This window comes from Castor canadensis, chromosome 5, assembly GCF_047511655.1.
Source record: "Castor canadensis chromosome 5, mCasCan1.hap1v2, whole genome shotgun sequence".
Taxonomy (NCBI): Eukaryota; Metazoa; Chordata; class Mammalia; order Rodentia; family Castoridae; genus Castor; species Castor canadensis.
In genome coordinates, this window is record NC_133390.1 from 159,460,662 (window position 1) to 159,488,447 (window position 27,786).

Consider the following 27,786-nt stretch of genomic DNA (forward strand, 5'->3'; position numbering starts at 1 on the left):
AGTCTTTGTTTGTTTACTTCTTATTTTCCATCTCTCTGCTAGTATGAGTCCTTTTTGGTCCTGTTAACTAGTGTATTCCCAATACTCAGAACAAAGTCTGGGTCCTGTCAGTTCTTGAAATAACTTCTTTTTTTTTCCTTTTTGGTGGTACAAGGGCTTGAACTCAGGGCCATAACCTTGAGCCATTCCACCAGCCCTATTTTTGTGAGAGCTTTTCAAGATAGGGTCTCGCAAACTATTTGCCAGGGCTGGCTTCGAACTGCAATCCTCCTGATCTCTGCCTCCTGAGTAGCTAGGATTATAGGAGTGAGCAACCAGCACAGGACTTGAAATAATTGGTAGTCTTCACAATTCACAAGTGAGAGCCTATCTTCCCCAGGGCTCTCATAAAGACACAGAATAAATGAACGTGAATTTATTTTTCAATCTTTAGATTAACAAATTTTAAGGAAAGAAACATAAATTAATAGAAAAATGGGTGGACTCATAGATATTTGTAGCTCTATTAAGTCAAAAGAAAGGGAGGAGGATGAGAACACAAAGGAGACAAGCCTTCTAAGAAACCTACTATTTGTTCTACAGTCAACATAAAGAGATGTCCTTTGGAGTCATGAAAAGATTAAATCAAAGTTGACCATGTTTGTTGCTGAAGGAACCAGTCCAGCTGAGCAGCAGGAAGTGATGATTCAAATGTCTACATAAAACACTGGAGCCCCTGAACAAAGAGCCTTCTTCTTCTTGCTTTCCCCATGAAGGCCATATATATCCAGCAGCAATATCAGAGCAAATTTATTTCTACTACTTTAGGATAAGAATGTCCACACACGGTAAAACCAGAGAAAGACTCCTGAAGAAAAGGGAGCCAAGCTCCTGTACAAAGGAGCTGAGGCTGAGAAAAGGTACTTTCCTTGTGTTTCTGACTTGGAACTGGCTGTGCTGAAGTCAACCGGGCTATTCCAATTCAGGTTTGACCATGGAACAGTCACTGGATATAACAAAGTACCTGGCCATTCATGGGTCAATGAGGCAGGAAGGGCCAGGCCAGCATAAAGTCAGAGGCTCACTCTCCTAATGTTGAGTCCACTTGATGCTCTTGAGATCAATGCCATCCTGCACCATCTCCCAGAGAGGACTGCCAAAGAGAAGAGACAGTGAATGAGTGAGACCTTATGTAGGAAGCAGCCAACACTGGCTCCAAAGCCTTGAGCAATGACTTGCTTCCTATGTCTTTGTTTCTTCTCTGCCTTTTTCCCTGGTGGCCCTCAACACAGAGGTTAACAAAGTCATTCCCTGATAACTGTAAGTCCTGGTGAGTTTTAGCCTCTCCCCAACTGCCAACAAACAGGAATAACTAGACACCCCAAGCTCAGTTCAATGAGACCCTGAGTCAGTGAGCTTCAGGCATGGTCATATTTTTCATATTCCCATAGTACTTGTGAGAGGCTACAGACATAGTCTTCCTGTGGGAACCAACACCCCTAATGAGTACAAGTATCAGGTTTTCACCCACTCAGGCTGAGGGCATGGCTCAAGTGGCAGAACACCTGTTTAGCTCCTACATGAAGCCCTGAGTTCAAACCACAGTCTCATCAAAACAAAAACCAAAACCAAAAAAAAGTTTCACCTACTCTACTAATGGCTACCACATATGAGCATTTTGTGTGTGTGTGTGTGTGTGTGTGTGTGTGTTTGGTTGGTTTTTTGTTTGTTTGTTTTTTGGAAGGCTATACTGGGGCTTGAACACAGAGCCTACACCTTAAGCCACCAGCCCTTTTTGGTGATGAGTTTTTTTTTCAAGATAGAGTCTCACAAACTATTTGCCCAGGCTGGCTTCAAACTGCAATTCTCCTGATCTCTGTCCCCTGAGTAGCTAGGATTATAGGCGTGAGCCACCAGTACCCAGCTCTGTTTTTGTTTTTTTAAAACAGTATCTCACTATGTAGCCCAGGCTGGTCTGCGACTCACCATGTAGTCTAGGCTGGCTTTGAACTTACAATCCTCCTATCTCATTTTCCTGAGTACTGGGATTACAGGCAGTTGTTTCTGAGTTTTGATCTACTCTTCAGTCCTGGTGCTTAGCTCTAAATCATCTGGGCATGAGTGCCCTTACCCAATTTTGCCAGATTCATGTCCCCAGAGTTGGATTTTGTTTCCAGCATCTCCAGTTCTGACCCAAAAGGACCTCTTGGATCTTAGGCCTGAATATTCTGTCTCATGCATGTAAGAACTATGCACTGCTACTGAGAAACCTGTTAAGCTCTGATCCCCTTCAGAATCTTGGATAATGTTCCCAGACTAGATATTATGTGCTATAACTATGGGAATTTTTGTTTTTCTTTTTTGAGACAGTGTCTCCCTATGTAGCGTACCCTGGCCTTGAACCCACAATCCTCCTGCCTCAGCATACCAAGTGCTGGGATTACAAGTGTGTACAATCATGCCTAGTTGGTGTTGGGGATTGAATCCAGAGCCTTATGCATGCTAAGCACACACTTTTCCACTAAGCTACAACCTAGCCTGAACTATGGAATAATGTTTTAATTTCACCAGTTAATTTTCTTTTATCTGATTTAACCCTATTCTTGATTATCCTTCTCCTTCATAATGTGCATTACTAGCAAAACCTTGTCTCAAAAATAAAAAGAATTTCTAAGATAAAGGAATTTTTAGGTTTTTTTATGTGGCATTGGGGATCAAACCCAGGGCCTTAGACATGCAAGGCAAGCACTCTCACCTCTAAGGTATTTCCTAAGCCTTAGCTCTTCGTGGGTTTCTTTTTGTTTTTGTTGTTGGGTTTTGAACTCAAGGCTTTATGCTTGTAAACCAGGTGCTCTACCGATTGAGCAACACCTCCAGTCCATTTTGCTCTGCTTATTTTGGAGATGGGGGCAGGTCTTGCAAATTTTTTGCCCTGGCTGGCTTCAAACTACAATCCTCCTGATCTCAGCCTCCCAAGTAGCTAAGATTATAGATGTGAGTCACCAGCATGCAAGTAGTTCTTTAGTTTTTTTTTTTGTTTTGGCAGTACTGGGGTTTGAACTCAGGCCCTCAACACTTGCTAGGCATTCTACCACTTGAGCCACTCCATCAGCCCTCTTTTGTGTTGGTATTTTCAAGACAGGGTCTCACAAACTATTTGCCTAGGCTGTCCTCAACCAAGATCCTCCTGATCTCTGCCTCCTGAATAGCTAGGATTATAGGCACGAGACACTAGTGCCCAGCTAGTTCCTTTGTTGTTTTTTTTGTGTGTGCGTGTGTGGTACTTGGGTTTGAACTCAGGGCCTACATCTTAAGCAACTCTACCAGCCTTTTTTTGTGATGGGTTATTTTGAGATAGTCTTGAGAATTATTTGCCCAGGCTGGCTTTGAACTTCATCTTCCTGATTTCTGTCTCCTGAGTAACTAGGATTAAAGGGATGAACCAACTACACATGGATAGTTCTTTAGGGTTTTGTTTTTTTTTGTGGTACCAGGGCTTGAACGTAGGACCTACACCTTGAGACACTCCACCAGCCCTTTTCGTGGTAGGTATTTTCGAGATAGGGTCTCGCGAACTTATTTGCCCGGGCTGGCTTCAAACCACAATCCTCCTAATCTCTGCCTCCTCAGTAACTAGGATTACAGGCATTAGTAACCACTGCCCAGCTACTTCTTTAGTTTTTGAAACATCTTTTCATATTGTGAAAACAAGTACTCAAGGAGATCCATGTTCTTTCTTTATGTAATCTCTAAATCCTAAAATCCTCTCAAACTTTGGTTTCTAGCAGTGTGAACACAACCTAAGAACAAGAGAGGAGCCAGCACTACAGTTTCTTTCAAAAAGTCTCTGATATAATAGTGCATACCTCATTTCTCGAAGACGCTTCACATGCTGAATACATTTCTCCACAGTGTAGTCCACTTCCTCCTCTGTAGTGAAGCGGCCAATGCCAAACCTGAAGAAGGCACGGAAGAAGAATTGTGCATCACAGTAGGCACTGGTGAAATCCTTTTGGCCAATTCTCACTTAGAACCTACTATACAAAGGCCACAGAGAGAACATGGTCCTACCTCTCTAGGCCAGAGTTTCTCAGATTGTGACCTGTGAATCAACACACCAGAATCATCTGAGAAGTTTCCTACTTATCCTCCAGACCTATAGTAAAGCAGAATGTCTGAATGTGGGAGTCAGAAATTGTCATCTTTCAGAAACTTCCTAGGTGATGCTCAGTGAATTCTAAGAAACTCTGCTCCAAAAACTTTCACAAAAAATCAAGAAGAGACAATGAATGGCAAAGGGTATACCTCAGTGGTGAAGCATGTGCTTAGCAGGTGCAAGGACCTGAATTCAGTCCCTGGTACCAAAAAAACAGAAGGGATAAGAAGAACCAGATTAACAAAGACTATAACAGGAGATGAACAATAACAAAGAATGCCTTTTGGGCTGGAAGTATAACTCATTAGGACAGTGTTTTCCTATCATATGAGACACTGGGTTAAATCCCCAGCATTGTTAAAAAAACAAAACAAAACAAAACAAAACCCTGTGGCTATTAAAAAAAAAAAACCTTTCATAAATGTTACAGTTGGCTGGGTATTGTGGGACACACTTATAATCACATCACTTGGGAGGCTGGGGCAGAAAGATCTTGAGTTCAAGATCAACCTGGACTACACAGCCAGACCTTGACTAAAAAAAACATAAAAACAAACAAAACAAAAAAAAATGTTGCACTTCAACTCACTCACCTTATAGAAGAATGTGCCAAATCTTCATCGGTGCCAATTGCTCTAAGAACATACGAGGGTTCCAAGGAGGCAGAGGTGCAGGCACTGAAGAGAGAGACACAGCCTTGCTCAGTTCATAAACAACACTTATTTTTAGCCACAAACCCCCAGTCTTCCTCCTTCCCCCTAGTGTCCTGCAGTCATACTATAAGGACAAAAGAGATGATCTAATCTGGCAGTGCTAAAGGGTTGATATTGTCCTGCACATCCTGGTATATATACCTAGCTCCTCTGGATGGGTAACCTTCTTTGAATAAGAATCTGCCAAGGTATGACAGAGCATGGATCTGACAAAAAGAGGCAGCAGAGAACCTTGTCCTCACTCCTTCAGCACAGAAGGCACCATCTGTACCAACCTAGAGAGCAGTTAAACCCTTGGTGGCCTTTGGAGCATGTTCAGTTCTGGAGGCCTGCTACAGAATTCCTAATGTAACCCTGGAACAGATCCATATGTGCCCTGGGACCACAAAAGGCATCAAATTCTCCCTGTGAAGCACTGCTAGGGTGGTAAACCTCAGCCTGTGCCCTACCAACTAAAAAATGATCTTTACCATGAATCAAGAGCTCTTGTGTCTGTCTTCTTCATACCAGAAATCTCAGTAACTTGCACAGCTTTTAAAAGCCAGGCTGATCAGTCCTACCAGAGTTCCTGACTATCTGGCCCAACTCACCTCCCTGAGGATAAGGCAACATCTTTGAGTGCCATCAGCAGACTCTCTCCTTCCACATATGCAAATGAAAGATTGATACAGCCTACAGAAGAGAAAGAAACACTGTGATAGGGGCCTCGAATCTGACTCTACCAGAATAGGGATCAAAAGGGCACATCCAAGCCAGTCACTGGACATAATCCTAGCTACTCGGGAGGCTGAGTTTGGGAGGACAGTGGTTTGAGACCAGCCCCAGCAAATAGTTCATAAGACCCCATTTCCAAAATAACCAGAGCAAAATGGACCAGAGGGGTAGCTCAAGCAATAGAGTGCCTGCTCTCCAGTGCGAAGCCTTGAGTTCAAACCCCAGTCCCTTCCTTGCATCCTGTCCCCACCGCCCCCAAAAAATGGCATGTCCATACCAGGGTAGTGCTGTTCAGGGTCCCCATTCATCACCACATCAGGAAGACTCTTCATTATGTTCTGTATCAGTCTCTCTGATAACTTTGAGATCCGCTTGTGGTCGTACTAAGGCATAGCAGGGGAGAACTAAACATAGTGACCACTAACCAGCTCTAAAACCTAGTTTAAGAAGCCCTTTTTCCTTACTCAGGAGTGATTATGTATCAGATTCAATCACCATCCTATGATACAGGTAAAGACCAATGTATTTACAGCACTGAGTACAGTGCCCAGTATGCAAAAGGTGCTCAGTAACTACCCATAGCATTGCAACAACCAAGAAACAAATAAGCAAATGACTTCTAACAGGTCATGGGTTTTAGAGCCCTGACCCCTCCCTCAGAGCAAGAGGCAGCACCTGAATGGGGAAATTCCTTTTCCAATAGAGATCTGACTCAGGTATGCTGAGACACCACTAACTTGGAGACCCAGTACAGGGGAAGAAGTTGTGAAAGGGAACTGCTCTCCACATACCTCCATCTCTTGCTGTGCCACCTCACATGCAGCCCCGAGCCCCACAACCAAGGGTGTGGGCACTGTCCCAGACCGCATACCCCGCTCCTGACCCCCTCCACTCTGCAGGGCCTCCACACGCACACGGGGCCTCCGGCGGATGTAGATGGCACCAACCCCTGGGAAGCAAAGTTTGTTATAAAAGAGAAAACAGGGAAATACAGATGAAACAAAACAAACACTTCCCAAAAGAATCAAAATACTATTTCAAATTTTCTGCTTAAATTTTTCTAAATAAAGTTCAGGGGAAAAAGAAATAGCAGTAAACTATAATATTTAGTTGTTCAACATCAGAAAGGTAACCTCCAGTAGGAATAATGATTTAAAGTAGCTTCCAAAGCATGAATGAAACAATGTCACATACTGCAGCACTATTCAAAAGAGCAAAAAGATTGGAAACAATTTGGCTATCATCAGAGGAATATCAAATAAATGAAATATCCATACAATGAAATACCAAGCAAGTGTATAAAAGAATGAGGAAGTTCATTCTGTACTAACACTGTAAAATCTGTAAGATCACATTGTTAGAAAACTGAAGCTAGATTACATACAGTGTGGTAGCCCACACTTGTAAAGAAGCAGAAATAGGAGGATTGCAAGTTCAATGCCGGCATGGGCATTTTTAGACTAAATAGTGAGACCTGAGTCTCAAAAAAAGAAAAAGAAAACAGGCAAAATCTCAATCAAGTCTAAAAAAAAAAAAATGTAAGATATATTGTTAAATGAAAAAGCAACTTCAGAACATATAATATGCTATCATTTAGAGGGAAAGTACTATATTTTTATAAATGCATAGAATAATTCTAGATAAATGCCCAAGCCAGGTATCGTGGCAAGTGCCTACAGTCTGAAGTACTCAAGAGGCTGAGACAGGACTATTGCTTGAACCAGGAGTTCTAGATCAGCCTGGGTAACATAATGAGAATAATTTTTTAAAAAGGAAAAAAAAAAAAAGAGCTGGAAGAATAGTTCAAGTGGTAGAGCATCTGCCTAGCAAGTGTGAGGCCCTGAATTCAAACCCCAGAACTTCCAAAAAAAAAAAGCTAAGTATGGTGGACACTCTTGTAATCCCAGCACTTAGGAGGCTGAGGCAGGAAAATCTCCAGTTGAAGTCAGCCTGGCTTACACAGAGATTCTGTTGCAAAAAATGGCAAAAAGGAAGAATGGAGGGAAGAGGGAAAGAAGGAAAAAAGAGAAAAAGAAGAGGAGGCTGCTGCTTGCTAGGCAGGCACTCTACCACTTGAGCCACTCCAGTATCTCTGAAACCTTGATGCCCAGGCCAGTAGTGCTCAGACCAGTAGGCTTCTTGGGGTCTTTGCTCCAGTCCCCTGTGGTCAGTCACTCTAAGGTTCAAGGAGAAACTAAGGGACTTGCCTGGATTTGCTGAGAATACGAATCTTCCTGTTTCCTTGTCCACTGCCAATGAGTTATTCATATGACATTTTAACACCCTCCTTCTCCATGCCTCATCCAAAAATAGGGTTTTAAAGAAATTGCTCCCTCCTGTAGTCCAACAACTCCTCAACTCACTGCCTCTCATGTGATGAGACAGTGGGGATAGGGACCACCCAGTTATCATGGGGACTACCCCCTCAAAGCCTGGTCTCCAGCCACAACAGCCCTACTCTGATGTGGCAGGGAACTCCCCCATCTCTGCAGCCTGGGGTGGAGTCCTGTGGCCAGAGCCTCATCCACAGGAAGTAGGAAAAGAGGCAACAGTGGGCAGGAGGAGGAGAGGTCATAAAGCGGAGAAAAGGAGGGGACAGTGGGCGAACAAGAAAAGTCAGTGGGTAGGAGGAAGGAAGGGCAGTTAGAGGAAGAGGAGAAAAAGAAGAAGAAAAAAAAGAAAGAAAAAGAAAAATACCCAAAATAACCTCCCCAGATAGGTAAGAGGTAAGTTTCTCACTGTGTGCTTTTTTAGCAGCTTTTGAAATTTGAGTCATGTGAATGTATTACTTATTCTAAATAAAATTAAAATTAAAAACTTTAAAGGAAAATAAGAGAATGAGGGTATCAGAATGGTATTAAGAATTACTTCAATTTCTCAATATCTATCAATACTTAAAAATATGTATAACCTTGACTCACTAAACCTACTTATGGAATTTTGTACAAAAGTATGAAGGTGAGTATGCAAAGATATTCACTAAGCAGTCAAGGGTTTTTGAATAAAATGAGTACTTGGTAAAGTTAATCTCCCATGTGGAAAAACTGTTTAAGCATTAAATAGAGGTATCATAAAAAATAAGACTGTGGTTCCCAAATTTATCATGAAGGATACTGGTTTTACAATAATGTTAAGTACTCTACTGCATTTAATTTTTTAATTTATTTTTTCAGTACTGGGGTTTGAACTCAGGGCCTACACTTTGAGCCACTCCACCAGTCCTTTTTTGTGATGGGTTTTTTTGAGATAGGGTCTCATGAACTATTTGCCTGGGCTGGCTTCAAATCTCGATCCTCCTGATCTCTACCTCCTGAGTAGCTAGGATTTACAGGGGTAAGCCACCAACGCCCAGCTCAAGTTACCTTGAATGACATATTCCACTATGGAAAAGCTTGAATGAACTTTTTTTGTTTTGTTTTGTTTTTCAGTACTGGGGATGTGGCTCAAGCTGCAGAGCTCTTGCTTTGTAACTGAAGCCCCATTTCCAAAATAATAGCAAAATGGACTGAAGGCATGGCTCAAGCAGTAGAGTACCTGCTTTGCAAGTTCAAACCCCAGTCCCACAAGAGAAAAAAATAGGGCTTGGGGTGTAGCTCAAGCCTTGGAAGCATGAGGCCTTGAGTTAAAACCCCAGAACTGACAAAAGAAAAAAAAAAAAAAAAAAGCTGGGCATGGTAGTGCATACCTGCACTCACAGCACTGAGGCTGAGGCAAGACTGGGAGGTACAGTGCGAGAGAGAGAGTTCCAGCCAGTCTGGGCTACATAGTGAGACCTTGTTTCAAAAAAAGAAAGAGCCAGCAAAAAACCAAAAATCGTATGTTCTCCCTCATATGTAGACATTAGATCAAGGGCAAACACAACAAGGGGACTGGACTATGAGCACATGATAAAAGCGAGAGCACACAAGTAAAGGGTGAGGATAGGTAAGACACCTAAAAAACTAGCTAGCATTTGTTGCCCTTAACGCAGAGAAACTAAAGCAGATACCTTAAAGCAACTGAGGCCAATAGGAAAAGGGGAACAGGTACTAGAGAAAAGGTTAGATCAAAAAGAATTAACCTAGAAGGTAACACCCACGCACAGGAAATCAATGTGAGTCAATGCCCTGTATAGCTATCCTTATCTCAACCAGCAAAAACCCTTGTTCCTTCCTATTATTGCTTATACTCTCTCTACAACAAAATTAGAAATAAGGGCAAAATAGTTTCTGCTGGGTATTGAGGGGGGGGAGAGGGAGGGGGCGGAGTGGGTGGTAAGGGAGGGGGTGGGGGCAGGGGGGAGAAATGAACCAAGCCTTGTATGCACATATGAATAATAAAAGAAAAATGAAAAAAAAAAAAAAAAAAGAGCCAGATGCCTATAATCCTAGCTAGTTGGGAGACTAAGATTGGGAGGATTTCGGGTCAAGGCTAGCTCCAGCAAACAGTTTGTAAGACCCCCATCTCCAAAATAACCAGACCAAAATGGGCTGGTGGCGTGGTTCAAGTGGTAGAGTGCCTACTTTGCAAGCAAGCACAAAGCCCTGAGTTAAAACCCCAGTACCAAAAAAAAAAAAAAAAGAAGAAGAAAAAAGAAGGGAGGGAGAGAGACACAAGAGAAGAGGAAAAAAAAAAAGAAATCAACATTTTATTTAGTATCTATGGGTTTTCTGGAAGAACAGTTCATAAAACACTGCTTACAACTTCTGGGAACCCTTAGCAGTCACTTACCATCCTTTCTGAACTTACTATACGTCTTCCACAGGGTATACATGCAAATGGGATGCCCTGCAGACACAGAATGTGTACTGGCATAGGCACATTCAGTAAAGGCTCCCACTCCAGAGACAGAATTGTTTCTTTTTTATGGCTACCTCCATAACAGAGGACAATACTAGCATTGGGGAAAAGAGATGGAATTCAAGCTTGGAAACATTCCCGGGCCAATAGGACCATAGGGAACAGACAGGTAGCCTTGAGAGACTAACAGGGACACAGAGTACTAAGTCTTCTAGGAACAAACCCCAAGAAATGTTTAAGCCCATAGACTTCCCCTAAGCTAAAATAACATGCTAGGAATAAAGGCCTCAAAGAATGTTGCTCTGTACATTACAGAGGTTCATAGAAGAGGAACTCTAGGAGGGGCTAGCACCTTTAGGACCATAGATTTTGTGACCACTGATGCTCATGAGATCAATTTTCATGTTGTTGACATCAAGTGGGATTTTTCCAACAGCTTGGGCTGCATCAGTATGGAAATACACCTTTCTGGAACTGCAAATCTGCCCTAAAGAAATAACACAGGGGAAGAACACAGCACAGTGTTTGTAAGTAAACTGACAGTGGTCCCACAGTGCACCATGAATTGTCTCTAGCCACAGTAAAGAACTTTGTTAATATTATGGTAAATCTCTGCCCCCCCCTTCCCTATCCCTTTCCTCTTTCTTTTCTTCCTTCCCTTCCCCCTCCTCCATTCCTCCTTCTCAGTCTCCCTCTTGCTCAACTTTCTTCCTCTAAAGATCAAGGGCAAAGTACCAAATCAAATATTCCTCTTATGCACTGTTCCTTCAATGTCACATTACCTTTTAGATCCTTTCTGATTTAAAAGGAGATATTAACAGATCTTTTTGCTAATATGCATAAGAAGATTACAGAGCAAATTCTAAGTGGGGATAATAAATATTCTAAAGGGGAAAAGGTAAAAGGGAAAAAGAGTAGAGGACTTTTTCATTGTTGTTGTTTTTGGCAACAACTTCAATCAAACGAAAAACATAAAGGTACTAGACCTGGATTCAAATACTGGCTGTGCTATTTACAATGTCAGTGAACAAGGTACTTAAGCAACCTTTCCCTTGATTTCCTCACTGCACTGTAAAGTGTTAGAGCTCCCAGTCTAACCTTGCTCCCTCAGACAGACCCCAGTTGTGTGCAAAAGTTAGGGTTAACCTGATATACTCACCTATTTCAGCAATGGGCTGTTTGACTCCAATCTCATTGTTCACAGTCATAACTGATACGAGGCAGGTATCTGGCCGGATGACAGCCTCTAGTTCCTAAGAATAAGGAAATTATATAGTGCCAAGAAAGCCCTTCCTAAATCAGAACATAAGCAACCTTAGTCATGAAAAGGGGCCTATCACCATCCCCCTATCAGAGTAGTTAAAATATCAGGGGGCGGGGATGTAGCTCAGTGGTATAGCGTTTAACTAACATGTATAAGACCTTACATTTGATTCCAGCACTGAAAAAAAAAAAATTACAACACAAAATGCTGGTGAGGGGGCATAGAAACTGCATTATTCATACATTGCTGGTAAGAATATAAAATGGTAAAACCATTTTAAAAAACAGGTTGACAGGGATGGGGACTTGCTCCAGTGGTAAAGCATTTGCCAAGAAAGTGGAAGGCCTGAGTTCAAACTCCAGTGCCAGCCAGGGTATTGGGAGACAGAGATTGAGAGGATCGAGGTTTGAAGCCACCCTTTACAAAAAGTTCATGAAACCCACTGCCAAAATAACCACAGTAGAGCACCTGCTTTGCAAGTTTCCCTGTAGTGTCTCTTAAAACTTTATGTGCAGCCAGGCGCTAGTGGCTCGCACCTATAATCACAGCTACCCAGGAGGCAGAGATCAGGAGAATTGCTTTTCGATGTCAGCCTGAGCAAATATTCCTGAGACCCCATTTGAAAATACCCAATACAAAAGAGGGCTGGTAGACTGGCTCAAGGAACTGAGTTTAAGCCCCAGTACCCACCCCCCCAACCACACACACACACACACACGTTCATGTGCATATAAAATTATTTAAAAATAAAAAGTTTAATGAAAAAAAGAGGGTTGGGGGAATGGCTCAAGCAGGAAGAGTGCCTGCCTAGCAAGTGCAAGGCCCTGAGTTCAAACCCCAGTGCCACCAAAAATGAAAAAGAAAGTCAGATTCCACCAATATTTATTCCCCAACACTGGCCTAATGGCGATGCTCAACATTATGTTCCTCTCAACTTCTTATGTGCTTCCTTCCTATCACCTCATTAATTATTTCATTTATATGTTTGTTTACATATTAACTCTCCCCTTCCCTAGAACCTGATCTCCCTGAAGACAGGGATTACCCTGAATTATTAATCCCTCCATCCCCACTGCCTGGCCATAGGACATAATAAACAATACAAAGTGATCAGGCAGGAGGAGGGACAAGCAAGGGCAATAGGGGATGAATCTGACCAAAGTATGTTATATATACAAATGAAAACATCACAGTGAAACTCGTTATTTTATAAATTAATATACAGTAATTTAAAAACAATACAAAGTGAAAGAGACATTATGTTAAGTATTATGAAAAATAAAAATCAATAAATATGGACTCTTAGTATTCAAGAAACTTAAGTTTATTAGAGAGAGAGACATATACACATACAGCACAGAAGTAAAAAACCCTTCAGTGTTGAGGATATTTAGAGAAGAGATCAGAAGGGATTGGAGGACCCAAAGAGATTTCCTAGGAATTGGGTTATTTGGCCTATTTAGAGACAAGGTTTCATTATATAGCTGAGGTTGACTTCAAACTCACTATATAGCCCAGTTAGGTTCAATCTCTTGATTCTATGGCCTTAGTCTGAGAGCTGGGTCTTGAGATAAGTTTTTATTACTTATTTATTTAGAGACAGGGTTTTTGGTATTGTTTGGTTTTGGTTTTGGTTTGGAGAGAGTCTCACTATGTGGCCCAATCTGGCCTTGAACTCATAATTCATCTGACTCAGCCTCTGGTGTGCTGGTATAAGTACATGTCATTATGTCTGGCAACAATTTGCACATGACATAATCATATATAAAATATCCCTCCCCCTAAATTAGCCTATAAACAAAAAATATGTAGACCTAATAAGTAAGTTCACCAAACAGTATACAAACTGAATATACAAGTCAGTTGTAAAAAAGAAAAAAAAATAGAAGTCAGTTGTATTTCTATATACTAGCAATGATCAATCTGAAACAAAAAGAAATAAAACAATTTCATTCCATTTATGATAACATCCAAAGGACAAAACATCCTAATTCTTTAGGATTAACCTAAAGAAGAAATTATAAGACTTGAACACTTGAAAATTGTGAAACTAAAAGCCTAAATAAACAGAAAAACATCCTATTTTCATGGACTAGAGGACTTAATACTGTTAAGAAGGTAATATTAGCTGTGCGTCAGTGGTAAATAGTTTGTGAGACTCTATCTCAAAAATTCCAAACACAAAACAGGACTGGTAGAACTCCTGCCTAGCAAGCAAACCCCAGCACGATCATAAGAAAAAAAAGAAAAACTGAACCTAAAATTCATATGGAGTTACAGGAAACCCAAAATAGCCAAAACAATCTTGAAAAAAGAGGCACTACTGGTTTCAAACTTGCTACACAGCTAAAGCAATTAAAGCAGCGTAATAATGGTATAAAGAGAGATGAACAGCTAGAACAAAATTGAGAGTTTAGAAATAAAGCCAAGCTGGTGGGGTGGTAGAGTGCCTGCCTAACAAGCACTAGGACCAGAGTTCAAACTCTAGTACTGCAAAAAAAAAAAAAAAAAGAAATACAAAAATGTATACTCAATTCATTTATTTACTTATTTTTAAAAACAAGGTATTGCTATGTTGGCCAGGCTGGCCTTGAACTGTGGACTCAAGTAATCCTCCTGTTTTAGCATTCAAGGAGCTGGAAATACGAGTGCCTAGTATAGTTAACTAATTCTTGACAATGGAGCCAAGACTGGGAGAAATCAGTCTTTTCAACAAATGGTGAGAAAATTGGATAGCCACATACAAAAGAATGCAGTTCACCCCTTACCTGATACCATATACAGAAATCAATTCAAGAAAATCACAGGCCTAAATATAAGAATTAAAACTATAAAACTCTTAAAAGGAAGCATACAGGCTGGGGATGGCTCAGTGATAGAGTTCTTACGTAGCATGTATGAATCCCTGGATTCAATTCCCAGAAACAACAAAAAAAAGTTAAGTCTTAAAAAAAAAAAAAAAAAAAAAACTGAAAGGATACACAAGCTGAGTGCACATGGCCATGGCTGCAATCTCAGGACTTGGGAGGCTGAGACAAGATGGAGAGTTTGAGGTTGGCCTGGGCTATAGTAAGACCCTGTCACAAAAAGCAAAAACAAAGGACAAACAAAAAAATACGTTTTGAGATGGGTGCAGTCCTCACACCTGTAATCCTAGCTACTGGGAAGGTAGAGATCAGGAAGATCTCAGTTTCAAGGCCAGCCCAAGGAAAAAAGTATGTGAGACTCAATCTCAACCAATAAAAGCTGGGTGTGATGGTAGTACCTGTCATTCCAGCCTAAATGGGAAATGTAAATAGGAAGAGCATGGCCCAGGCCAATCAAGGCAGAAATCTGAGACCCAGTGATGATTATTGCACAAATATGTGAACACATGAAAAACTACTGAATTATACTTTTTTTTTTTTTGCAGTACTGGGGTTTGAACTCAGGGCCTCATGACCCACCCCACCTTTTTGGTGATGGGTTTTTCCAAGACAGGGTCTTTAAACCAAAATCCTCCTGATCTCTGCTTCTGAGTAGCTAGCATTACAGATGTGAGTCACCGGCACCCAGCTGAACATTTTTTTTTTTTTTTTGATGGCACTGGAGTTTGAACTCAGGGCTTCGCACTTGCTAGGAAGGCTCTCCTACCACATGAGCCATTCTGCCAGCCCTTGAGTTATTCATTTTTAAAGCTTAATCTTATTGAATGTGAGTTATATATCTTTTTTTTTTTTTTTTTGTGGCAGTACTGGGCTTTGAACTCAGAGCCTTATGCTTGCTAGGCAGGTACTCTACAACTTGAGTCACTAATTTTTCCAGTCGCTAATTTTTTTTTTAGATATTTATTTATTTTGTGGTACTGCGGTTTGAACTCAGGGCCTACACCTTGAGCTTCTCCACCAGCCCTTTGTTTGTGATGGGTTTTTTGAGATAGGGTCTCGGGGACTATTTGCCCAGGCTGGCTTCGAACTGAGATCTTCCTGATCTCTGCCTCCTGAGTAGTTAGGATTACTGGCATGAGCCACTGACGACCAGCTCATTATTTTTAAAAATGTTTTATTGTTTTATTTATTTATTTATTTATTTATTTATGGTGGTACTGGGGTTTGAACTCAAGGTCTTGTGCTTGCTAGTCAAGTGCTCTCCCTTGAGCCATGCCTCCAGCCCTTACATCCAGGCATCGTTGTGTACATCTGTAAGCCCAGCACACAGGAGACTGTGGCAGAAGAATCATGAGTTTGAGGCCATTCTGGACTACAAAGTAAGACCTTGTCTCAAAAATGGATTGAGAACTGAGTGCCAGAGTTCATGCCCGTAACCCTAGCTACTTTGGAGGCTGACATTGGGAGTATTGTGGGTTGAGGCCAACCCAGAGCAAAAAATTGTCAAGACTCCATCTCAATCAGTAGCTACTGCAGTAATACACACCTGTCATCCCAAGCTACACAGGAGTCTGAGATTGGAAGAACTGTATTTCTAGGCCAGTCTGGGCAAAAAAGTTTACAAGATCCCATCTCAAAAGAAAACAGCTGGAGATGGTGGTGTGAGCTTATCATCCCAGTGACCAAGGAAAGCTTAAAATAGAAGAATCATGATCCAAGCTGGCCTGGTGAAAAAATGAGATCCTATTTCCAAAATAACCACAGCAAAAAGAGCTGGTGGAATGGCTCAAGCAGTAGAGCACCTGCCTGGTAAGCTAGAAGCCCTGAGTTTAAATTCCAGTACCACAAAAAAGAAAAAAAAGAGAGAGGGACTGAGGGACTGGGAACTTGACTAAAGTGGTAAGTCACCTCCCTAGCAAGTGTGAGGTCCTGAGTTCAAACCCTACTAATAGAAAAAACAAAACCACTTTAAAAATAATAAAATAAAAAATAAAAAGAAATGTGAATATCAGGCAAATCTCCCAAGGTTTTTGAGTAGAGGAAAAAAAAAGATGAAATGAGTGTTTTAGGAATAAAGTCTGGTGCAGATGTACAGGACATGTTAGAAGGTGATGGTTAAAGGTCTAGTTCAGGGAACAGAGCTCAAGTGCAGAGGTAGCTGAGATTCAGGATTCAATCCAGTCAAAGAAATGAGAGAAAAATATAATTCCAGAAACTTTGTAAGTAGTCTTAGATATGAATGTGAGATGAGAAAAATGATGATGATGAAAAAAAAAAAACAGTTTGGAGTAAGGGTTTTGTCTACAAATTACATGTTAGAATTTGTCTACGGACATTGGCATCCAAAATTTGGTGGACAAGTTGTTTGCATGTACTATATCTACAACGGACATATAAGAAAATGGGCCAAAAAGGGTAATATGCAACAAAACTATACCTGCTTTATTTTTTCATACTAGGGTTTGAACTCAGGGTCTCACACTTGCTAGGCAGGTGCTCTACCACTCTCCAGCCCTTTTTTGTGTTAGGGTCTTGCAAACTATTTTCCTGGGCTCTCTTTGAACCATGATCCTCCTGATCTCTGCCTCTTGAGTAGCTAGGATTATAGGCATGAGCCCCAGCCTTTATTCTTTTTTGAGACAGGGTCTCAATAGCCCAAGGTGGATTCCCAGCCTCTTAAGTGCTGGGATTATAGGCATGCTGCACCACTTCAAGCCTATTAGTGATTTTTTTTCTTTGTTTTGGTGGTGATTAGGATTGAACCCATGTCCTCATACATGCTAGGCAAATGCTCTACAACTAAGCGTCACCCCCAGTCCCCACACTTCCTTTTTTAGGGGGACAAGAGGCATCAGTACAATGGAAGGAGGTCAGAGCTCTGCCACTATATGAGTCTCTGGCACTCTTCACTCCTGCCCAGTGGTTCTCATACGAACTAGAGAGCACCAACAAAGTAAGAAACAAGACCGCCAGAGTAAAGAAGAATAGTACATACCTTTTTTATTTTTTGGTAGTGGTACTGGAGTTTGAATTTAGGGCCTCATGCTTGGTAGGCAGGCCCTTTACCACTTGAGCCACTCCATCAGTCTATAATATCCTTTTTTTTTTTTTGGTGGGACTGACGTTTGAACTAGGGCCTCATGCTTGCTAGGCAGGCACTCTACCACTTGAGCCCCAGTGCACACTTAAGGGAAACAAAAATCTCCTTTTCTGCCAGGCCTATTTCTCTATGCCCTGCCTTCACCATTAGATCAACCTTCAATCTCCAGGTAAAGCTGAAGACATAAATTTACAGGATAAAGCCAGGATCCTCCTATTTCACCCCTCATGCCAAGAGGCATTCCTACCTTTAAGTCAATGATGCCAGTCTTCTGCACTGGGAGGTAAGTGACCTGAAAGCCCTCAGCTTCCAATGAACGGCAGGAGTCCAAGACACATTTATGTTCTGTCTGGGTGGTGATCACATGCTTTTTCCGTGACTTATAGAACCTGGCCACACCCTAAAAATCAGTGATGGTTAAAAAAAGGGAGAACATACTCAGAAAGACAGCAGTGATTCAATCCATTTATAAAAAGACTTTTTTTTGTTTTTGGTGCTATGAATTGAACTGATGGCCTTGAGCATGCTAAAGACATTCTTTATCGTTTATTAGATTTTCCAGCCAAATATGTGATACTTTTAATATCAAAAGCAACAATAAAGATAGCTTAAAAATTCCTAGAATATGGCCTGGTGGTAGAGTACCTGCCTAGCAAGCATGAGGCCTTGAATTCAAACCATAATAATACCAAAAAAAAAAAAAAATTCCTGTAATTTCAACTATTCAACTATTATAAAAAATAGAGAAGTAAGAACTATGCATTTAATTTAAGAAGACAATGGGGAGTGGAGGGGAGGATAAAGAATGATGGAGAAGGTGAATTCAAGTATGACATATTTGATATATTGTAAGAACTTTTGTATGCCACAATGTAGCCCCAGCATAACAATTAAAAATAAAAGAAAAGACAAGCACAGCCAACTGCAGTTACATGGGTTTGCAGACCCAGGGCTCAAGAGACTTGAACCTGTCTCAGAAAAAGAAAAAAAAAAAAAAAAAAAAAAAGGTGGGGCATGGCTCAGGTTAGAGACCACTTCCCTAACATGTGTGAGGCCCTGGGTTTAAGCCCCAGTACCAGAAAAAAAAAGAAAACAAAAGAAAAAGCAAATTCATATGTGATTATTTTCCCCCCAGAATAATAGTAAAGAGAATTAGTTTATAATTAACAGAATAGCTTTATGGAGCAAGTCAGGAGCCAGTGGCTCATACCTATAATCTTAACTACTCAGGAAGTAGAGACCAGGAGTATTGGGGCTGGAAGCCAGCGGATGTAAATAGTTCATGAGTCTCTAGTCTCCAAAACCAATACAAAACAAGGCTGGTGGAGTGGCTCAAGTGGTAGTGTGTCTGACTAGCAAGCTTGAGGCCCTGAGTTCAGCCAAAAACAAAACAAAGACAAAAATAAAAATTCTGTTACTATTTATTAACAATGTAACTTAAATGATGTTCTCCCTTCCCCCAACTGTCTACCTTAGAAACATTCTATATAAAGTAGAATTCTCTAGTGGCAGACAGATATTTATCTATCCATACAGAACACTAAGAGGTACACCATCAAGGTTATTCTAACCAATACTTGATCTCTAGGTATGGGATCTCTGTTAATTTCCAAAAAAAACATTTTCAAAGTTTTGTGGTGTGTGTCTGGGGGGGATGCGGTTAGGGAGACTGGGGTTTGAACTCAAGGCTTCACGCTTCCAAAACAGGAGTGCTATTGCTTGAGCAACACCTCTAGTTTATTTTCGAAGTTTTAAAAATGTTCCCCTTTAAAGAAATCATACCCACCTTTGGAAGGACTCTGTAGTCTCTCAAGTCCAAGAAGGAACACCTTCCTGCTAATGGGATTGGGCAGAGTACTGATGACTAGAGCCGATCCAGACCTCAGTCAAGGTCAGGTAACTTAGAACAGGGTCAGAAAAACCAACACTGACAGCATTGTTGAGAGAAGATGGTGAGATAGGGTGGAGCCAAAGTTGAACATAACGAAGCCACAATTTTTTAGAAACTTGGTGCCAAAGATTCAAAGAATCTTTGATTATGTTCTATAGACCATCAACATGACTACCAAGACTGGAATTTTTCTTACATTAGCATCAAGCAATGTCCCAAAGACAGAATGGCTGATCCCAGAATGAGTGACCAAGTGAAGGCCTACAGAGGGTACCAGAGCAAAGAGTAACTTCAAAATGGAGAAAAATTTTGTAAACAAATATGATCAGAAAGAAAAGAGAAGGCCAGGCACTAGTGGCTTACGCCTGTAATCCTAGCTACTCAGGTGGCAGAGATCAGGAGGATTGAGGTTTGAAGCCAGCCTGGGAAAATGGTTTGAGAGACCCTATCTCGAAAATAACAAACATAAAAAGAGCTGATAGAGTGGCTCAAGGTGTAGGCCTTGAGTTCAAGTCCCAGAACTTCAGGGTTAAAAAAAAAAAAAAAAAGAAAGAAAGAAAGAAAGAAACTGGCCCAGTGCCAGTTGTCTTACAACTATAATCATAGCTACTCAGGAGGCAGAAATCGAGAGGATTGAGGTTTGAAGCTAGCCCAGGGAAACAGTTCAAGAGACCTTATCTTGAAAATACCCAACACAAAAAAAGGGCTGGCAAGTGGTATAAGCAGTAGAGGGCCTGCCTAGCAAACATGAGATTCTGAATTCAAACCCCATACCACCAAAAAAAAAAAAAAAAAAGAAAGAAAAGTGGCCTGCCTAAATAAAAGTACAAGGTCCTGAGTTCAAACGCCAGTACTGAAAAAAAAAAGGGAAAACTATTGGACGGTAACCCAAAATCAAATCTGTAAGAGTAAAAGTGAAGCTGGTAACAAAAGCTGAGAAACATACCAAAGTGTAAGTGATTCTGTACTTCATTTTAACTAGATACAACAAAACAAAACAGGGAGGAAAGGAGATGTGGCTCAAGCATTAGAGTGCCCGCTTTTACAAGTGTGAAGCCCTGAATTCAAACCTGAGTCTCACCAAAAAGAGGAAAAAAAAAATAGAGAACAGGGTTCATTCAGTCACTATGATCTACTCTCTTACATAGTTGTCATCCAAAAAACTAAGCGGTTAATCGCCTGAAAGTCACCTCCTTTCTTATCCAATCTACCCCACTAAACTTACATCAGTGACCCAAGCCTTGTATGCACATATGAATAATAAAATTTAAAAAAAATAATAAATTAAAAAAAAAAACAAAAAACAACTTACATCAGTAAGAGCAAAGACTTAAGATATAGTAGATTGCAAAGAACTGAAGGAAGCAACAAATATTTTCTCTTCACAATAGGGTGGGGGTGGAGAGCAGATGGAAAAAAACATGTATGAGTCCAAATGATGAAGGAACACTAACCTTCAAAATTAAGAAGGCCTACATACGTGCCTTCTGATTCCTTTCTCTTACTATTCTATTTATTTATTTATTCATTTGTTTATTTACTTCTCCTAAGTTTGGACTGGATGCTAAGGCCTTGCTCATGCTAGGTAAGCACTCTACCATTGAGCCATATGCCCAACCTGCCTTCTCTTACCTTAATCGCTATGTTGTTGGATTCCGTAGCGCCACTAGTGAAAATTATTTCACGAGGATCAGCTCCAATCAGAGATGCTACTTGCTGCAAGTCAAAAAACAAAGACACATAACATCATTTCTCCAGGCAGGAATGAGGCTGCAGATATGGCTGGGATGCAGATATAACTGGGACAGAGCACTGGAGCAAGAAGAACAGAGGACTACATTCTATTGACTGCCCAGGAGGATGCTCTGCACTTCTAGGCCTGACTAGGATCAGACAAGGGACAGATTGTTACATCTTGAATACCATCTTCTTTAACAGCCCAAGAAAGAAGACTAACAAGAATATTAAGTGGGCTTGGGTATTACATGTGAGAGTGCTTACCACAAGTGCAAGGCCCTTGGTTCAATCCCAACGCCCTTACCGACTTTCAAATATGTATATGAGGTGATAATGACTTTTTTCTTTCTTTTTTTTTGTGGATTGGGGTTTGAACTCAGGACCTACACCTTGAGCCACTCCACCAGCCCTTTTTTGTAAAGGTTTTTTCCGAGGTAGGGTCTTGCAAACTATTATGCCCAAGCTGGCTTTGAACTGAAATCCTCCTGATCTCTGCCTCCTGAGTAGCTAGGATCACAGGCATGAGCCACTGGCACCCAGCTAATAATATGGTTTTCAAAATGCACTTGTTGAGCTCTGTCTTACTATGTATAGATGATGTGTTAATAAACATTACTAGCATTGTCTAATTTAATTCACCCAATAAATAACCTTACAGAGTAGGAACTTCTGCATTCTTCACTTGAAATATGAGGAAATTGAGGCTTAGACAAATTAGATAATTTTTCCAAATTAATTTAGCTAGGAAATATGGGAACTAATCAAAGACATGTGGTCAAACTCCAAGACTACTCCCTGAATATCTTCTAAAAAGAACTCAAAATCATTTCCACCTCCATCCCTTCTATCAAGAAAGAAATGCCTCTCACAGACCACTGAACCTCTGAACTCCAAGCCTTAAACCTCTACACTAACCTCTCGAGCATGTTCCATGGCTGCCTCACTCTCCCAGCCATAAGCATGTGTCCGAGAGTGTGGGTTCCCATAGTAGTTGATGAGGTAAGGAAGCATGGCATCAAGCACCCGGGGGTCCTGAGTACAAGAAGACAGATGAGCCTCCTTAAGCCCAGACAATTCATATCCCACTCTATCCCTAGGAACTGCCCATCCTGCTTCAACACATTCCCAACCTTTCAGACACTTGCCTAGGTTAGGCCCCATTCTTCCATCCCCTCAGGTACTAAATATCAACCTAATATACTCCTACTCCCAAACCATCTTCAATCATATTCTTCTACCATTCCCTTAGGTAATAGATGAACTTTGTCTTGTTCTGACAACTGTTTCTGCAGGTATTTCCATTCATGAGTGGCTGAGACATGACAGAGACAGCAAACATCTCTTCTCACATATTGGTGAAAACTTGTATTAATAGAAGAAAATCAAGTCTAGGGGTGTAGCTCAGTGGAAGTGTGTGCTTAGCATTCATGAGGCCCTGGGTTCAGTCTTCAAAATCTAATAATAATAATAATAGTAGTAGTATTTTTCATATGCCAGGTAGCTGTAGGTCATTTAACCCATTTAATAGTTGCTTACTACATATTTACTAAGTGCCAGTCCAGCCACTTCCAGAGCCTAAGCTTTTAACTTATACTCTAGTGCTTGTACTGAAAGTGATTTAACCAAGGTCAACAGCTAATAAGTAATAAAGCCATTTCTAATGAACCAGAATTTAAGCCTCCTTCTTCCTAGTTCATTGCTTTTCCCAGCACACTTAATGACTCTCACTAGTACAGGCATCCAGTCTTTCTGTGAATTTTCATTTCTAACCTTTAACTTCTTATAAACAGCCTAGAGAAAAGCTGTCCCTCCATCCTTACCAGAGGAGTTGTGGCTTGCACATCCATATACAGAGGTCGCAGCACTGACTCTGCCTCCTGTACAGCAGCAGCTGTATTTGAGGGAACAGCAGTCTGAGGAGTAAGATCTACAACTGACAAAAAAATGGAGTGGAGTGGCCAAGTGAGAAAGGGTGTAACTATGGACTCACAGCATCCAAGACAGCAGAAGCTCAAAGCTGGGTGAAGGTGACAGGAGAAGTTTAAGAAATGCTGGGGTGGAATCTCAAAATAAAGGAAACAATGGAGACCCCAGCAGGCTGTAAAAAGATAAAAGGAATAGAGACACAGAGTTCTTGGAGGGGGCACATTGCAGGCAGTGTTCAAATTGTCTAAAAGGCAGTGAGGACGGCTGTAAAAGACAAAGCCATCTAGAAGGAATGTGGACGCTGGGCGCTGGTGGCTCACGTCTTTAATCTTATCTATTTGGGAGGCTGAGATCGGAAGGATCACATTTGGAGGCCAGCCCTGGGCAAATAATACACGAGACCACATCTCCAAAATAACCAGAGCAAAAAATGGACTGCAGGCGTGGCCCAACGGTAGAGTGACTGCTTTGCAAGTGCAAAGCCCTGAGTTCAAGCTGCTTTCCCACCAAAAAATAAAAACTAGAAGCAATGTAGAGACAGAGCAGGTGAGCTCTCCAACGGTTCCTGGCTGCACAGAAGCCTCGACCAGCATCTTTAACGACTGCCCAGAAGTCTGTAGGTTGAGACTCCAGGGCTTGTGGGGGCGTGAAGGCCAGGATGTGAGGGGTGAGGCCTGACAAAGTCTGAAGACATGTCAGGAGGGTCTGCGCAGCCAGGCCGGACTGGGAAACTCAGGAATGGGGAAAGGTCCGCGCTGCCCGGGAGGGTGGCAACGCGGGGGACCGGGAGCGTACCGCGCAGGCGCAGTCCCCGGGTGGGCACCGCGGGCCTCAGTCCAGGAGCAGCCATGGCGGACGAAGCCGCCCGCCTCCAAGCGGCTCGTAGCAGCATGCTCCCAGCAGCCGACCCACTACTCGAAGGGGTTGCGGTCCTCGGCCCCAGGCTCCCGGAAGTAACTCTCTCGCGCTCCGGAAGCGATCCTTCGGGCCTCGAGTGCCCTCCGCCTTGCTTTCCGTGTTGAGACGCAGACTGAGCAGCCGAGGCCAAAAGTGAGGTGAGAAGGGGCGGCCCGCGCCCAGTGGCGCCGCGCGGCTACGGGTCTCGAATGCGAAGGGGGTGGCGGAGTTGGGCTACAGTTTGATTTCCTTCCCTGATTTCCCCGAACCCTTGGGCCGGATCCCCACCCCGCCCGAATTCCGGACTAGCGGCTGGGCCCGCACTTTCCTGTCCCTCGCACCCCGCAGATGCCGGTGGCCGTGGGTCCCTACGGACAGTCTCAGCCCAGCTGCTTCGACCGCGTGAAGATGGGATTTGTGATGGGCTGCGCCGTGGGCATGGCGGCCGGGGCGCTCTTCGGCACCTTTTCCTGTCTCAGGTAGGGGCGCGGGCGGTGGTTTCTGGGCGGGACTTCCCGATTTCCTCCGACCCGAACCCGAATAGAGCCCACTGCTTTCCAGTTGTCCTCTAACGAGCGAGAAGGCGTTTCCTACTGCTTTTCAGCTGGAAGCGCAGTGCTTAGGAATGTGGACTCTAGAGTCTACCTGGCTTTTTGACCCTTCTACTAGTTCAGAGACTTTAGGCAAGTTGGAAGCTAAGTTTCCTCAAGTATAAGTGAGGACGGTAACACTACCTCCACCTTTGTAAGAATGAAATCAGCACAGTACGTGCTTAGTTAAGTGGTGCTATTCCTATTGCTGCTGTAATTTTTACTTCCAATTGCGAATAAGACAAACTGTTGAGCGGTTTTACTGTCCTGGGAGCAGGATGTCGTGATGAAGCAGATAAACCACTCTAAAACCTGGCTTGATGGTGCACGTCTGTAATCCCCAACACTCGGGAGACCTAAACAAGATGATCCACAGTACGAGTCTACCATGGGTTACATAGTGAGACCGTGTCTCCAAAAAGCAAACAAAGAAGTGTATACACTGTGGGAGGACATTTTCCTTTGAATGTCCTACTTTTCAAGATTTCAAATTCTATTTAATGAGCAGTCTGTTAAACGCTGTGCTAAAAATGATCAAAACAGTTATGTATATTACACTTGACAAAGCCTGTAATCTGTAGAGCTGAATTTTGAACCCAGTTGAAACTTCAAAAATCGTTAATACTAGGAAACCATCAATAAGACAAATGTCAGGCAGCATGGTAGCAACACTAATCCCAGCAGTGTGGAGGGGAGGCAGAGGAATCCGGAGTTCCAAGACAGCCTGAAGTACATACAAGAGTCTGTCTCCAAAAGAAAAGGCCAATGTCAACCAGGCGCTGGTGGCTCATGCCTGTAATCCTAGCTACTTGGGAGGCTACAATCAGGAAGATCATAGTTTAAGGCCACTGAGAGCAAATATTCTGGAGACTCTTCTATACAAAATAACCACAGCAAAGTGGACTTGGGGGTGTGGCTCAAGCAGTAGAGCGCCTGATTTGTAAGAAGGATGTCTTGAGTGCAAACCAAAGTCCCACCAAAAAAATAATTTTACACACACACCCTGGAGGCAAAACCAACCATGAAAAACTGGTCTTCCTATCCATGTACTTTCTACTGTATCTGCTGCCTCCCACATAGTGAAGGCAGTTGACCCAACATTGAGCAGAAAGTCCTATTCTTTTCCTCATTATTTACCCAAGATAGGAAGAGATAATATCCACGAAAGGCAAATGAGATGGGTTGTCAGACTCTAATAATGTTGAAATCATTATTACATTACAAACGTAGATTGGAAAGAGGACGTTAATACTCTTCCCTGTAATTTTGTTCCCAAATGGCCCCATCTTGGTTTCCTCCTCAGGATCGGAATGCGGGGTCGGGAGCTGATGGGCGGCATTGGGAAAACCATGATGCAGAGTGGCGGCACCTTTGGCACATTCATGGCCATCGGAATGGGGATTCGCTGCTAACCAGGGCAGTAATTCCCTGCTACATCTATACCTTCCCATCCATCCTGGCCCTTGTACTATAATAAAACGAAGTCTTTGCTTCACATTCTCAGCCTGTTATTAACCATTTTGACCAAAGATTTGTAGATTAAAAAGGTGAACTAATTAGGATTGGTGTCATTACCCAAATTTAGAAACTTTCAAGGTGACTGTTACCTTTTCTCTATTAATAAATTCAACTTTGTAATTTAGTGCTTTTATCGGTTTTAAAGGCAAAAAGAGGTCTACATTCTTCCAGATCACACACTGCCAAAAAAAAGTTTTAAAAAACAAAGTCTTAACTTGTAGTTCTAATACAATATTGTACATTCTGAGATTGTTCTTCTGGCTTCAGCTGAAAATGTAGAATTTGTCCACTGTGAAACTAATTTGAAACAGCCACTTTTGTAGTTCCATTAATGGCTAAATTCCAGGTGACCTTCTAACCAGTCCTCAATGGTGCAAAATTATGATCCTCCACAAAATTCTGTTAATTGGGTTGACAGGAGATAGCTTCTATAGTAATGCAAGTGCCCCTCACCTGCCAAGCCCCCACAGAGGCCTTGGTTATTTCCTGACTGACCTGCATTGCCCCCCAAGTATTTCTTGATCAGAACTTGAAAAGGTGGCATTATAATACAACTAGAGTATTTTGAGGGTACAAGGACAGAGATGCACCAGGAATTAGGGACACCACCAGAAGACAGCTAGAAAAGCTTTCCTAAGAGTTTACCAAGAGGGATTTCACTGATTGTAACCATTTTAAACATTTCTAAACATACTACACAACTAAATTCTAACATTTTGACATTTACAAAGCAAGCTTTTCTGTGGTGCTGGATCAATCATGGGACATTCTTCAGCAGATGACATTAACTATGAAAGTCACTGGCTCTCTACAAAGGAATAACAGGACTTGGTACAATGATGGAGGGAGAACACGGTGGTTAAGTCTCTACCCAAAAAAACAGGGCTGTGGCCAGGCACCACTGGTACACACCTGTAATCCTACCTATTCAGGAGGCAGAGATCTGGAAAATCAGAGTTTATGGCAGCCCAGACAAAAATCAAAGTGAGACTCTATCTCAAAAATACTCAACACAAAAGACTGGCAGAGAAGTTCAAGTAGTACATCATCTGCCTAGCAAGTGTGAAACATTCTAGTCCAAACCCCAGTATGGTCCCCCCCCCAAAAAAAATTGATGTTAAAACTATTAGCTTAAACCACTTTATATGGTGGTACACATGTGCAGTTCCAAGCTAGCCTGGCCTACATACCAACATCGTCTCAACCCCCATCCCCCACCAAAGATACCTTGACACTTCAAATTAAGGGACAATATAAAGTATTTGTTCATTAGGACCATACTGTGTACCCAAAAACTTGACCAAAATTAGATTAACAGGGAAGACAGGAAGTGCTACTAGCACATGAATACAGGACTTTGTGCTTGTAAAGCAGGTACTTTGCTAGATCCACACCTGTAGCTGCTCCCCAACTAATTGAAAGATGTAATCCCTTTGGGTAAATTGTCAAGGAGGTCCATGACTAATCCCTGTACTCGACAGACATGGAAATCAATCCGAGTTACAGACCAAGACCAACTCATATCCCCTCTCTACTTTGGTGTCTGAACTTAAGGCCTTGCACAAGCTAGGCAAGTGCTCTATAGTTAGATCCATGGACACAGCCCTTTGCTTTTAATTTTGAGACAGAGTGTATTTGTGTACATGTGGGTCTTG

At 42.0% G+C, this 27,786-nt stretch overlaps 2 protein-coding genes across 2 annotated transcripts; one reads left to right on the top strand and one right to left on the bottom strand.

The window, feature by feature from the left end:
• Positions 1-400: 400 nt before the first annotated feature.
• On the bottom strand, positions 401-24,056 carry Nfs1 (NFS1 cysteine desulfurase). Its single transcript, XM_020158005.2, has 13 exons — positions 23,922-24,056; positions 23,021-23,133; positions 22,116-22,232; positions 21,096-21,179; positions 17,820-17,972; positions 11,501-11,594; positions 10,694-10,828; positions 6,354-6,511; positions 5,840-5,945; positions 5,439-5,520; positions 4,729-4,812; positions 3,846-3,935; positions 401-1,132 (listed from the first exon to the last, which is right to left on the bottom strand). Exons 1-13 carry the CDS (start codon positions 24,016-24,018, stop codon positions 1,069-1,071), a joined length of 1,377 nt encoding a protein of 458 aa, XP_020013594.1. The 5' UTR covers positions 24,019-24,056; the 3' UTR covers positions 401-1,068.
• On the top strand, positions 24,039-26,110 carry Romo1 (reactive oxygen species modulator 1). Its single transcript, XM_020158007.2, has 3 exons — positions 24,039-24,181; positions 24,372-24,502; positions 25,917-26,110. The coding sequence occupies exons 2-3, from the start codon at positions 24,372-24,374 to the stop codon at positions 26,023-26,025; spliced, it is 240 nt and encodes a 79-aa protein (XP_020013596.1). The 5' UTR covers positions 24,039-24,181; the 3' UTR covers positions 26,026-26,110.
• Positions 26,111-27,786: the final 1,676 nt, after the last annotated feature.

Excerpts from the sequence above, each read along its gene's own strand:
- Nfs1 (XM_020158005.2), bottom strand. The coding sequence starts at position 24,018 with ATGCTGCTACGAGCCGCTTGGAGGCGGGCGGCTTCGTCCGCCATGGCT. Across the intron at positions 21,180-22,115 it reads CCATGGAACATGCTCGAGAG|CAAGTAGCATCTCTGATTGG; the intron begins GTTAGTGTAGAG and ends TTTGACTTGCAG. Across the intron at positions 5,521-5,839 it reads CCCTGAACAGCACTACCCTG|GCTGTATCAATCTTTCATTT; the intron begins GTATGGACATGC and ends TCTCTTCTGTAG.
- Romo1 (XM_020158007.2), top strand. The coding sequence starts at position 24,372 with ATGCCGGTGGCCGTGGGTCCCTACGGACAGTCTCAGCCCAGCTGCTTC. Across the intron at positions 24,503-25,916 it reads GGCACCTTTTCCTGTCTCAG|GATCGGAATGCGGGGTCGGG; the intron begins GTAGGGGCGCGG and ends TTTCCTCCTCAG.